The sequence below is a fragment of the Barbus barbus genome (genome assembly GCF_936440315.1).
Source record: "Barbus barbus genome assembly, chromosome: 26".
NCBI classification, from domain to species: domain Eukaryota; kingdom Metazoa; phylum Chordata; class Actinopteri; order Cypriniformes; family Cyprinidae; genus Barbus; species Barbus barbus.
This window is the reverse complement of record NC_136754.1, coordinates 49,518-61,911: the sequence shown is the minus strand read 5'-3', so window position 1 is coordinate 61,911 and position 12,394 is coordinate 49,518. Positions and strand designations below refer to the sequence as shown.

Below are 12,394 nucleotides of genomic sequence, written 5' to 3'. Positions count from 1 at the left end.
ATTTTTAAAATTACTTGAGTAAAAGGACACTATAGTACCAACTTTTTTACAGTCCACTACTACTATTATTAGCCTATAATGGAAATGAAATATGCATTTTGTTTGCTGCACACCCAAAAGGACTCATTACTATAATTGTACATAACGAGGGGTGAGAACCAGAAGGGCGGAAGTGCACAAAGTCAGATCAACCTATGGTAAGTTTTTATTTTGGCCCTCCTGTAAAGTTAGTGAAATGTCACTTAAGCCTTTCTGGTTCTCACCCCTTATGTTTTTGCCTGTATGGTAAATAATTTCCTTGTTCTGTAGGAAATCTGCTTCGGAAAAGAACCGCAACTCAACCGTCTTGCCATAACTATCCAACTTACTACAGATACAGTACACTCTGTAAAATGGTAGTTTGTTAATTAATCAATTAATTAATTTATTTATTTTCTGAAACACTGGGATGAAGCTGTTGGGTCATATTTGTTTTTTAGTCTTAGGTAGTTTTTGTGTTGTGTTAATGCCTAGTTAACGGCAGTTTCCCTGAGCCCAGCTCCCGTATAAGTAATTAATTCCTTTATTAATTACTAAAGGTTTCACTATATTTTCACTTTAGAATAGGCCTACTCTTGCAGGTTCAAAATAAGTCCTGCATAATTATTTGATAATTATTTATTAATTACTAATGGGCTCCCTATGTTTTCACTTTAGCGTACTGTTTCAGGTTCTAAGTAATTCTTGCGGAATTATCTAATAATCCTTTATTAATTACTAATGGGTTACCTGTATTTTCACTCTCCCTCAGTCCTTGCCTTACATACAGAAATTAAATTAATAGTAATATGGTATATGCTGAGGAGGCACACATACAGCACTGTATATAAAATATAAAAACTAAGGTAAGTTATCGCATGGCACTGGAGAGGTGGTGGGGTTCCTTTCGGAAGCTGATTTCTTACAAAACAAACTCAAAACAATTCACTATATAGGCAAAACCAAAATGTATTGCATTTATTAATATTGCATTTTCATACTGCTACTACTGCTAATAACATTTATATGAAAGGGTCACAACTCAATGTAATTGTGTATGACTGTTCATTAGTAGTTACTTCATAATTATTTTTATTGAACCTTAACTAGTAGATAATTAATAGTAGTTCTTCAGGAGGTGTGACAGAATACATTAGTTATTGTTTAGCTAACTGTTACTTAACACAATCATAAAATTGTATTACATACTGATTAGTTAACACATCTTCCTTAGTAGTTAACAGTAGTGCGCTAAGTGTTAATGAATCATTACCTGTTAGTTCTTCAGTAATTCCTTATTAGTTATGCAGTAAGTAAGAAACAGTATTCTAAAGTGTTACCGCGATTTGAATAATTAAGTTAATTACTGAGTAACTAAGTTACTTTTCAGACAGAGTAATTAAGTAATTTAAATACAATGTTGATGATGTAATTAGTAATTAATTACTTTTTGAAAGTAACTTACCCAACACTGATTGATATTTTATGATAAACAAGAGCGCTCTTTTTATAATCACTAAAAATCTGTCACTCTCTTCAGTTCATCACAATCTCACAAAGTTCCATTAAAATCAGTGAATCTCTAATTTACATTGTGTATACAGCTTGTTTGTAACAATGAAGGGATTCGCAAGAACATCATAAAGAATCTGGCATTTAGCATTGAAAAAATAAATTAACAAAATTGAATGCAGTGGCCAATCAGAGGTGTTCCAGAAATCAAAAGATATGTCTGTGATTGGCTACAATACTCAAAAACACATTGTAAATAGAAACTTTTGACGCTTTCTAAAGTGTGAACACATATTCACTTGAGAGTTTGCCAAATGAATCAATCTATCTATCTATCTATCTATCTATCTATCTATCTATCTATCTATCTATCTATCTATCTATCTATCTATCTATCTATCTATCTATCTATCTGACAGGGCTCTCACACAAATGACACTGTTCTCAGGCTCTCGCATTGATTATAAAAGAACTCGGATGATTTGATGAGAAATATTGAGTTAATATCTCTGACTTCAGATGGAAAACTTTATCTTAGCACCGTTTGAGACACTCTTGGGGTCTTTTTATACTCAGGTTTAGAGTTTGGGTTTAAGTTTAAGAACATTTCGTCTCATTGTGTATGATTGTGAACTCTTTTGGGCCTCCATGTCCAATGTAAAACCATCCTAAGAGAAACCCAGATGAGAAACTCTGGACCAGACACCTGTCTTTCAAAGTCAACAAAATGAGACAGAAAGCAGAAGACAGTGAGGCATAGTGAGAGAATGTCGTCTTGCAGTTCTGGTTATTATTTGTTCTCGTCTCAGCCGACAGAAAGACTGAACACAAACACACTGACACGCCACACACTTAAAATAACAATACATACTTCACACACACACACACACACACACACACACACACTCACACTCTCACACACACACACACCCACACTTATTTCCTCAATGTCAGTCATAAATTAGTGAGTAATGGTTTTTGAAGCTGGTTGAACTTTCATTACAGTAGAAAATGTTCTCAAAGAATGTCACTGTACCACATAGCCATCACACACCCACACAAACACACAAAATCTGACTTGTGTTCAAATAATACACTATTTTTATTCACAATTTACTTCAATAGATTACTCAAATGAGACTAAAAATCTACAAACCTGCCTAAAAGGCAGCATGAAACACACAATAAAAAGTACATATTATGCACAACACAAAAAGACCAAATGAGTTGAGAAAGAAAGGACTAAACTAAAAGTATCATGATTTACAAACTAACCATTCTTTACTGTTTTTCTTACCCATCAGTCTGAAGACGACCACACTGATGCAGGTCAGCACTTTCGTCATGTTGCTGGTTTATTCTTTATATTTCTCTGTTATTCCTCAACACATATCCTCATCTTCTCACCCGTTTCTTCTGTTAATCCATCTTATTATTCTTAAAATCCACAGTTTGCCAACATTTGAACGAATAAAGAAAGTATGCCAAGTAAAATTGCAGTTCTGTCACGAAGCATGAGCCGAATGTCTACGGATCGATACCGAGGCTGAAAAAAATCATGATTAAACTCTGTTTGAGGTCAGTTCACGCGCTTCAAACTCACTCAGGTGAGCTTTCACACACCTGCGGGTTCACGTAGGCTCCGCCCACCACTTCCGCGCGCGCGCGCCCTCTCTCAGATAAACACTCACTGACCTTTGATTTAAGTAGTGAACTATAAACCTCATCTTATTATATCAACAAAAAAAAAAAAAAAAAAAAAAAAAAAAAAAAAGAAGAAAAAAAAAAGGCTGTGGTGGATTTCTAGAAATGTATAAAAAGCTAAACTCTTCTGAAGGCATGGCGAGGTGTGAAGTTTGAAAGTGGAATTAGTTTTGTTGGATGTTGTGATGTAGATATGAACAGGACAAACCGGTTCAGATGCTAATTCCTGCCATTTCTTGAGAACAACCGAACAAGAATTCAAAAAATATCAAAACTCAGATGATACTGCATTACCGTAAAACATGTATTTATTTATTTTAGTTTTAGTATTGATATTATCTGGACAATTTTAAATGATATGTATATGCATGTTAATTTATGTGCATTTATGCAGTAGTTTTTGTTGTAATTTGATTGGTCACGTGGGGAATTGCTTGATACCGCGCTGGGATTTTCATTCTGACCGCAGCGAGTTCATTATTGAATTATTTCCCAGGAAACGATCGGTTAAACTTGTTTTATAGCGTCATCTGCTGGTTAACACATGAGAAATAAATAACTGAATATATATGAATGAGTTGCAGTTATTTACCGGCTGATTCTCTTCAGAGAGCGTTCTGATAGAACGTCCGGTTCAAAAATTGTTACAAACTCGGGAACATTCCATTCGATCATTTCCCAAACATTATGAGAATGTTACTTTTGAACGTTCTGAAACTAATAGTGACATTTAAAACATGTTTGATGAACATCCAACTCAAACGTTTTAGAACCATATGTTGTTTTTGTGCTTGAGAATGTTATTAAAGACTATTTAACGTTGAATGAATGTTTTATTAACGTTACTGGAAGAACGGTTGTTTATAACTTTGAAAAAAAGAAGGTCACCAGAAGTTCTGAGCACATTCCTTGATCACTAGGTTGCAGTTGAGTTGAGTTTATATATCTAGTACTTTATATTTTTATAATGCTGTTTTCCTTTGGTGTTGCTCACTTGGGTTTGTTTTGAGTAAATACTTTATATCTACATTACTCATTTAGCAGCTGATTAACTGAAATAATATGATAAAAATACCAGCATTACTGCTGTTTTTGTACAGCTAAAAATAACGGGAAGCGAATGACGCCGGAAGCTGCTCAAATAGCTAACATTGAAACACACTATTAATCTGTCCAAGTTAAAAATAATCATTTTATTATACTGAAATGAAGAGCCTTACACATGTATTTGATACATTAATTATGACGTTTGTCTCAAAGACACAAGCAAACAACGACAATAAAGCATGATCACCAAAACTTGGCTAGTTTGCTTATAAACAAAGCAAAAATACAGTTTTTAGGGCATGAACACTGAATGAGCTGCACAGTCAGAGAGGTTCTCAGGCCAGAGGCTTTTTCTTTCCGGGATGAAGTGTGTCGTAGGTGTCCGCATCTTGCCGTCCCAGACCCTGAAGAAGCACAGACACATGAAACCACTGCAACAGTCACTCACTCATCACAATAAAGCAGAATAACAACACAATACCTGATAAATGTCTCCCTCTTGCTTCTGAAAAACACAAGAGGACAGTGAATGAGAGAAGTGCTGTTTCTCAGAAGACTCTTGCTCAAGACATTAGTCAAAACCAATTCCGCTTTCTGTTCCTCTTTACGCTCTCGTCTGCATCTTTAATGCCCTCGTTCTGTTTCTTAAGTCAACTATGAGGACATTTTCAGAGATGATAAGAATAATATGAAAAAGAGGTATTAGACCTCAACAGAGCACGTTTATCTGACAGACCAAAACGTGTGTTTGTGGGTTGTGTTTATTTCTGAGGGCCTCATAAATATAGTGAACGTTTTCAAATATATTTGTGCTCTTATGTGTGTCTGTGTTTAATTATCTATACTTTAAGGATAAAATGATCACTAGAAAGTGAGCTCAATCTGACAGCACCTCTCTTCTGGACATTGGCGTTTCAGTAAAGTTAAAGTTTTATATTAAATACAATATACATTCTTATTTAGTTCATGTGAGGCCAGCTATGTTCTGGTAATGTTCTCTCAAAGTTATATGAATAAACATTCTCTAGTAATGTTCATTTAGAGTTATCTGGTCTTTAATGTTCTCAAAATGTTATTTAGACAGCATTTATGGAATGTTTTGCCCTGAAACATTTTAGTTGAACGTTCATCTAACGTTTTTTGAATGTTACTTGTTTCAGAACATTTGAAAAAAAATTCAAAAGTAACGTTCAAAAGTTCCATAATGTTTGTGAAATTATCAAATGGAATGTTCCTTTAATGTTCATATAACAAAGAAAACTGTTTTAAAACTGAACATTCAGAGAAGTAGTGTTTTCAAAGCCAAAAGGTTTTTAGAGCATATTCCAGTTAGCGTGTGTGTAGTAAATTTTTACCCAATCAGGAACTAAATCTGACAAAACCTGTTTTTGAAAACATCCTCATTTGCAAGAGCGGAATTAAATGAAATAAAGGTTTTTTTGGTAGCACTTTATTTGAAGCCTTCATGTTTAATACATTATAGTGTAGCCAATGTAATGCATTGTCTTTTCAGAAATAATTGTAACTAAAGTTAAAATGCATTATAATATTTGAAAGTGTGTCGTGTGTTTTAATGCATTACACTAAAGGTATTGCGTAGAAAAGTATTACAATGTATTATAACTGTGGTTACAGTTACTAATGAGATCATATAGTGCATCACAAGACATAATAAATGCATTAAAACTATAATATATAAAAGACTATAAGTGTTACTGAAAACTGTGTAAATACTGAATGTTTTGGTAAACTAGCTGTATGTAAAAATACTAGAACTCTATGGAATGTCCCTATTTAGATAAACTAAGTAAATGTGTGCGCGTGTTTTTAATAGCTCTCTGTGGTCAGCTGAAGAACGAGAAACAGAAATGTGACAATAGAATGAGCAGAAACAAACCACGGCGTTGAGTGAACTCACCTCTGACAAAGCTTTATCTTTAGACGATCGTATCTGACAGCAAACAAAAGGGCAACATTACTTTCATGATCAGAGAAATTCAGTTCAACATCACAAACATATTCCATTCATAACTCTAAATCTAAACGTACAGTGTTACACACTTGAGGTATTTTTGATTTATGGAAACAAAGTCTTGCGATTTTAACAAACTTAAAATAAGCAGGTGAATGTGTTCATGAAAACATGAACTGAATGTTGATGCTTGAAGAAGACAGACATTTTATATTTTTTTATTTCTTGTTATATATAGTTTTTTTTATTTTTCAAAATAAAAATTAACTTTGCCATTAATGGGGACCTCAGTCATTTAGTAGACGTTCATAATTAAAGAAAAGTCTGTAAAAATAATGAATATTGCTTTAAATTATTTATACTCCGAGGAACTACAAAATGCAAGGAAATCATGTTTGTTTTTTATGGGTGCTTCCATTTAAAGGGTTAATTCAAGTGTGAATTTTCTTGTTAAAACATGTTAAAGAAAATGTAGTTTTATTTTCTGTAAATCACATTTATTTATAAGTCAATAGATGATTGTATTAATAAATAGATTTAGAATTATCTTGCCAGTAAACAAATATTTTCTCAAAAAATGTGTGGAAAATGGCACTAAATGTCTTTATCATACGGTATATAAAGATGTGAGGTTATAGAAATGAAGTTTCACCTTTAATCTGCAGTAAAGGACGGTCAACACAATGCCGTAAACAATCAGAATCCCATCCAGAATATAACACACTTCATTCTGCTGCGCAGCTGAGAAACAAGATATTACACACAACAGCTTCAACAAAAAAAAGCATCATCCTAATACAAGTAAATAAATAAATAATTATTGTATATGTATTTATTAGAATTCAATAACCATGTTTAATGTTAAATATTAAATGCAATACATTATAATGTTTAAATATTCAAAACAATTATAAATGTTTAGATGTAATATATAATACATATATATATGTAATAGATTATACATTATTATAAATTATAACATTTAAATGTATTAAAAATGATAACTGTTTAACTGTTTAAAGCAATGCATTATAATGTTTAAATATTTAAAACAGCTATAAATATGTTTAAATGTTTAAAGCAATACATTATATTATGTAAATATTTTAAATAATTATAAATGTTTGAATGTTTACAGCATACAGGTTTTATACACCAAAAAGGGATCCAGTTTTAAATTATTCATTTTCAAAAAATAAAATTCACTCTCAGTAATTAGTAATATAACTAAAATTCATTTGAAAATCAAATTCACAAATTCTTCAAATTTGATTCTAAATTACAGTGTATTTGTTTAATGCAGAACAGGAAGAGACGGTTTAATTTGACCTTTTCTAAACCAACTTTGAAACTTTTCCGCTGAAGCGTCACAGGCGTATCGGTCAGGATTTCTCGAGTGATTGTGTGTTGGATGAGGTTTGATTTGATCTGATCTTACCGACTCGTCCAGCGTTGAGCAGGAGAATCAGACAGACGTCCAGCGACTGCATCTTTCCTCTGAAATGACAAACAGAGGAAGAGTCGAGCAGAGATGTGAAGAGGAAGAGTGAACCGTGGTAGTGATAAAAGAGTCATTTAACAGGAAACTGTGGGCTCAGACAAAGTGTCCGAAACACACACACACACACACATGCAATTTCACACCAGCGTCCTTTTTTTTTCTTTTTTTTACTTCTCATGCACACACAACACTGAAAGCAGAGCACAAGTCCTTCCTGTTTTTCAGAGAAGTGAGGAGCATTTCACACAAAAGACTGGAAAAGAGCTGCTGAGTTCAGCTGCCATCAGATGACGTCTAGTGTTTCCAAACAGATCACGTCAGAGAGTGATTTTCCTCCTCAGGATTTCTTAAATCAGCTAGAAGAACTGATCAAAATGAATTCAGTTTTAACTGAGAAAAATACCTGTCAGTATAATTTAAAGGGAAAACTAGATAATTGTTCTCACCCCATTGGCTGATATTTTTTCTCAATTTAATTTCTTCAGTTGTTGCTATGAGGTTGCTAGGATTTGGGTGGTTGTCAGGGAGTTGCTATAAGGTTGCTAGGATCTGTGTGGTTGTCAGGGAGTTACTAGGAGGTTACTAAAGTATTGTGGGTGGTTGCTAAGAGGTTGCTAGGGTGTTCTGGGTGGTTGTCATGGTGTTGCTATGGTGTTCTGGGTGGTTGCCATGAGATTTCTAGGATGCTTGTGATTGTTAGGGAGTTAATATGAGTTTGCCAATGTGTTCTGTGTGGTTGCTATGAGATTGAACAATCTGGATGGTTGTCAGAGAGTAGATATGAGGTTGCTAAAGTGTTCTGGATGGTTTCTATGAGGTTGCTAGCTTTTGGGTGGTTGTCAGGGAGTTGCTATGAGGTTGCTAGGGTGTTCTGGGTTGTTGCTATTAGGTTGCTAGGATGTGGATGGTTGTCAGGGAATTGCTATTGGGCTGCTAGGGTATTCTGTGTGGTTGCTATGAGGTTGCTAGGATGTGGGTGGTCAACAGGGAGTTGCTATGGGGCTGCTACGGTATTCTGGATGGTTGCTAAGAGGTTGCTAGGGTGTTCTGGGTGGTTGTCATGGTGTTGCTATGGTGTTCTGGGGGGTTGCCATGAGATTTCTAGGATGCTTGTGATTGTTAGGGAGTTAATATGAGTTTGCCAGTGTGTTCTGTGTGGTTGCTATGAGATTGAACAATCTGGATGGTTGTCAGAGAGTAGATATGAGGTTGCTAAAGTGTTCTGGATGGTTTCTATGAGGTTGCTAGCTTTTGGGTGGTTGTCAGGGAGTTGCTATGAGGTTGCTAGGGTGTTCTGGGTTGTTGCTATTAGGTTGCTAGGATGTGGATGGTTGTCAGGGAATTGCTATTGGGCTGCTAGGGTATTCTGTGTGGTTGCTATGAGGTTGCTAGGATGTGGGTGGTCAACAGGGAGTTGCTATGGGGCTGATAGGGTGTTCTGGGTGGTTGATAGGATGTGGGTGGTTGTCTAGGAGTTGCTATGATGTTCTGGGTGGTTGCTATGAGGTTGCTAGGGTGTTCTGGGTGGTTGTTATGAGGTTGCTAGAATGTGGGTGGTTGTCAGGGAGTTGATATGAAGTTTCTAGGATGTTCTGGGTGGTTGCTAGAATGTGGGTGGTTGTCAGGGAGTTGCTATGAGATTGCTAGGATGTTCTGGGTGGTTGCTATGAGATTGCTAGGATGTTCTGGGTGGTTGCTATGAGGTTGCTAGGATGTGGGTGGTTGTCGGGGAGTTGATATGAGGTTGATAGGATGTTCTGGGTGGTTGCTATGATGTGGGTAGTTGTCAGGGAATTTCTGAGATTGCTAGGGTTTCTGGGTCATTGCTATGAGGTTGTTGGGGTGTGGGTGGCTGTCAGGGTGTTGCTATGGGGTTGCTAGGGTGTTCAATTCAATCCTCAGGTCTCTGTGATGTTCTGCTCATGTTTTGCTCATTTCATCAGCTCTCTGGTGAAAATCATGATCATCTGATCACGGAGTAAATTAACACCAATAATTACCCACAATTCAAGGATTTACAGTATCTCACAGATATTGATAAATAAATCACAAACATAGGATTATTAACATCTCTGTTGTGAAAACAGAGCAGGCAGGCTAATGTGAAGTAGTCTTGTGTAATTCAGGTTTAAGGCAGATCCACGCTGCCCTCTGCTGGTAATGTTTATATATGACACCTCATGAAATCAACATGAAATCAAAATTGTTTGGGAGGTGGGTACCCAAAAACTGTACTCAAGTAAAAGTAAAAGTACTTCTTGAAATATTTACTCATAGTAAATATTATGAGTGAATAATATGAGTGAATAGTTACTTGAGTAAAAGTAAAAAAGTATCGGATAAAAAAAAACTACTCAAGTTAGTTACTAGGTACTTTGGATCATATACTAAATATCTACTGTATAGTCTATCTTTATTTAGATATATAGAGAAATGTATGTTGTGTCTGTCTGTCTATCTATCTATATACACACACACACACACACACAAACATTGTCGTTCAAAAGATTTGTAAGTTTTTTTTTCTTTTTTAATGTAATTTATTTCAGTGATGCAAATCAGAATTTTCATCAGCCTTTACTCCAGTCTTCAGTGTCACATAATCCTTCAGAAATCATTCCAATATGTTCATTTATTATCGATGCTGCTCTTTTTTAGCTGTCTATTCATCAAAGAATCCTGAACAAAATGTCACAGGTTCCAAAAAATATTAAACAGCAAAACTGTTTCCAACAGTTAATAATAAATCAATATATTAGAATGATTTCTGAAGGATCATATGACCCTGAAAACTGGAGTAACAGCTGGTGAAATTTCTGATTTGCATCACTGAAGTAAATTATATTTCAAAGTATATCCAAATCAGGTGAACGGTGTAGGAATTACAACAGTTTGCATATGTGCCTCCCACTTGTTAAGGGACCAAAAGTAATGGGACAGAATAATAATCATAAATCAAACTTTCACTTTTTAATACTTGGTTGCAAATCCTTTGCAGTCAATTACAGCCTGAAGTCTGGAACGCATAGACCTCACCAGACGCTGGGTTTCATCCCTGGTGATGCTCTGCCAGGCCTCTACTGCAACCGTCTTCAGTTCCTGCTTGTTCTTGAGGCATTTTCCCTTCAGTTTTGTCTTCAGCAAGTGAAATGCATGCTCAATCGGATCCAGGTCAGGTGATTGACTTGGCCATTGTATAACAGTCCACTTCTTTCCCTTCAAAAACTCTTTGTTTGCTTTTGCAGTATGCTTTGGGCCATTGTCCATCTGCACTGTGAAGCGCCGTCCAGTGAGTTCTGAAGCATTTGGCTGAATATGAGCAGATAATATTGCCCGAAACACTTCAGAATTCATCCTGCTGCTTTTGTCAGCAGTCACATCATCAATAAATACAAGAGAACCAGTTCCACTGGCAGCCATACATGCCCACGCCATGACACTACCACCACCATGCTTCACTGATGAGGTGGTATGCTTAGGATCATGAGCAGTTCCTTTCCTTCTCCATACTCTTCTCTTCCCATCACTCTGGTACAAGTTGATCTTGGTCTCATCTGTCCATAGGATGTTGTTCCAGAACTGTGAAGGCTTTTTTAGATGTCGTTTGGCAAACTCTAATCTGGCCTTCCTGTTTTTGAGGCTCACCAATGGTTTACATCTTGTGGTGAACCCTCTGTATTCACTCTGGTGAAGTCTTCTCTTGATTGTTGACTTTGACACACATACACCTACCTCCTGGAGAGTGTTCTTGATCTGGCCAACTGTTGTGAAGGGTGTTTTCTTCACCAGGGAAAGAATTCTTCGGTCATCCACCACAGTTGTTTTCCGTGGTCTTCCGGGTCTTTTGGTGTTGCTGAGCTCACCGGTGCGTTCCTTCTTTTTAAGAATGTTCCAAACAGTTGTTTTGGCCACGCCTAATGTTTTTGCTATCTCTCTGAAGGGTTTGTTTTGTCTTTTCAGCCTAATGATGGCTTGCTTCACTGATAGTGACAGCTCTTTGGATCTCATCTTGACAGTTGACAGCAACAGATTCCAAATGCAAATAGCACACTTGAAATGAACTCTGGACCTTTTATCTGCTCATTGTAATTGGGATAATGAGGGAATAACACACACCTGGCCATGGAACAGCTGAGAAGCCAATTGTCCCATTACTTTTGGTCCCTTAACAAGTGGGAGGCACATATGCAAACTGTTGTAATTCCTACACCGTTCACCTGATTTGGATGTAAATACCCTCAAATTAAAGCTGACAGTCTGCAGTTAAAGCACATCTTGTTGGTTTCATTTGAAATCCATTGTGGTGGTGTATAGAGCCAAAAATGTTAGAATTGTGTCGATGTCCCAATATTTATGGACCTGACTGTATGTCTGTATATAATTCAGTAAAGAGCATTTAGAAAAGATTTTTCCACAAAACAGTAATGAAGTTACTTTTAGAATATTGATATTATTTCCATAATATTTATATTTTAAAAGCTCATATTATATATATATATATATATATTACATTTATTTGTATATAATAGGTGAATTCAGGTAAATTGGGACACTTTTTGCCATTGAAATGACAGAGAAAGTTTAACCTGAATTCATCCAAAGTACTTAAATATTAAAATAACTATTTAATATAAAAATAT

The 12,394-nt window shown here is 35.6% G+C and overlaps 2 protein-coding genes across 3 annotated transcripts in view; both read right to left on the bottom strand.

Annotated features, from left to right (window-relative positions):
• Positions 1–3,139, bottom strand: part of LOC306845847 (nectin-4-like) — a 31,215-nt gene extending 28,076 nt beyond the window's left edge. The window contains exon 1 of the mRNA XM_079378832.1: positions 2,828–3,139. Within this exon, the coding sequence (XP_079234958.1) occupies positions 2,828–2,876 (49 nt within the window). The 5' untranslated portion in view covers positions 2,877–3,139. The remainder of the gene's footprint in view (positions 1–2,827) is intronic.
• A 1,267-nt stretch (positions 3,140–4,406) lies between these two features.
• On the bottom strand, positions 4,407–7,985 carry LOC306845702 (high affinity immunoglobulin epsilon receptor subunit gamma-like). Of its 2 annotated transcripts, none has more exons than XM_079378648.1 (5): positions 7,692–7,985; positions 6,906–6,994; positions 6,200–6,232; positions 4,763–4,786; positions 4,407–4,685 (listed from the first exon to the last, which is right to left on the bottom strand). In XM_079378648.1, exons 1-5 carry the CDS (start codon positions 7,741–7,743, stop codon positions 4,617–4,619), a joined length of 267 nt encoding a protein of 88 aa, XP_079234774.1. In that variant the 5' UTR covers positions 7,744–7,985; the 3' UTR covers positions 4,407–4,616. The 2 variants fall into 2 exon arrangements, with proteins under 2 accessions (XP_079234774.1, XP_079234775.1); XM_079378649.1 differs by having other exon boundaries at positions 4,763–4,783; positions 7,692–7,857.
• Between the last annotated feature and the right edge of the window lie 4,409 nt (positions 7,986–12,394).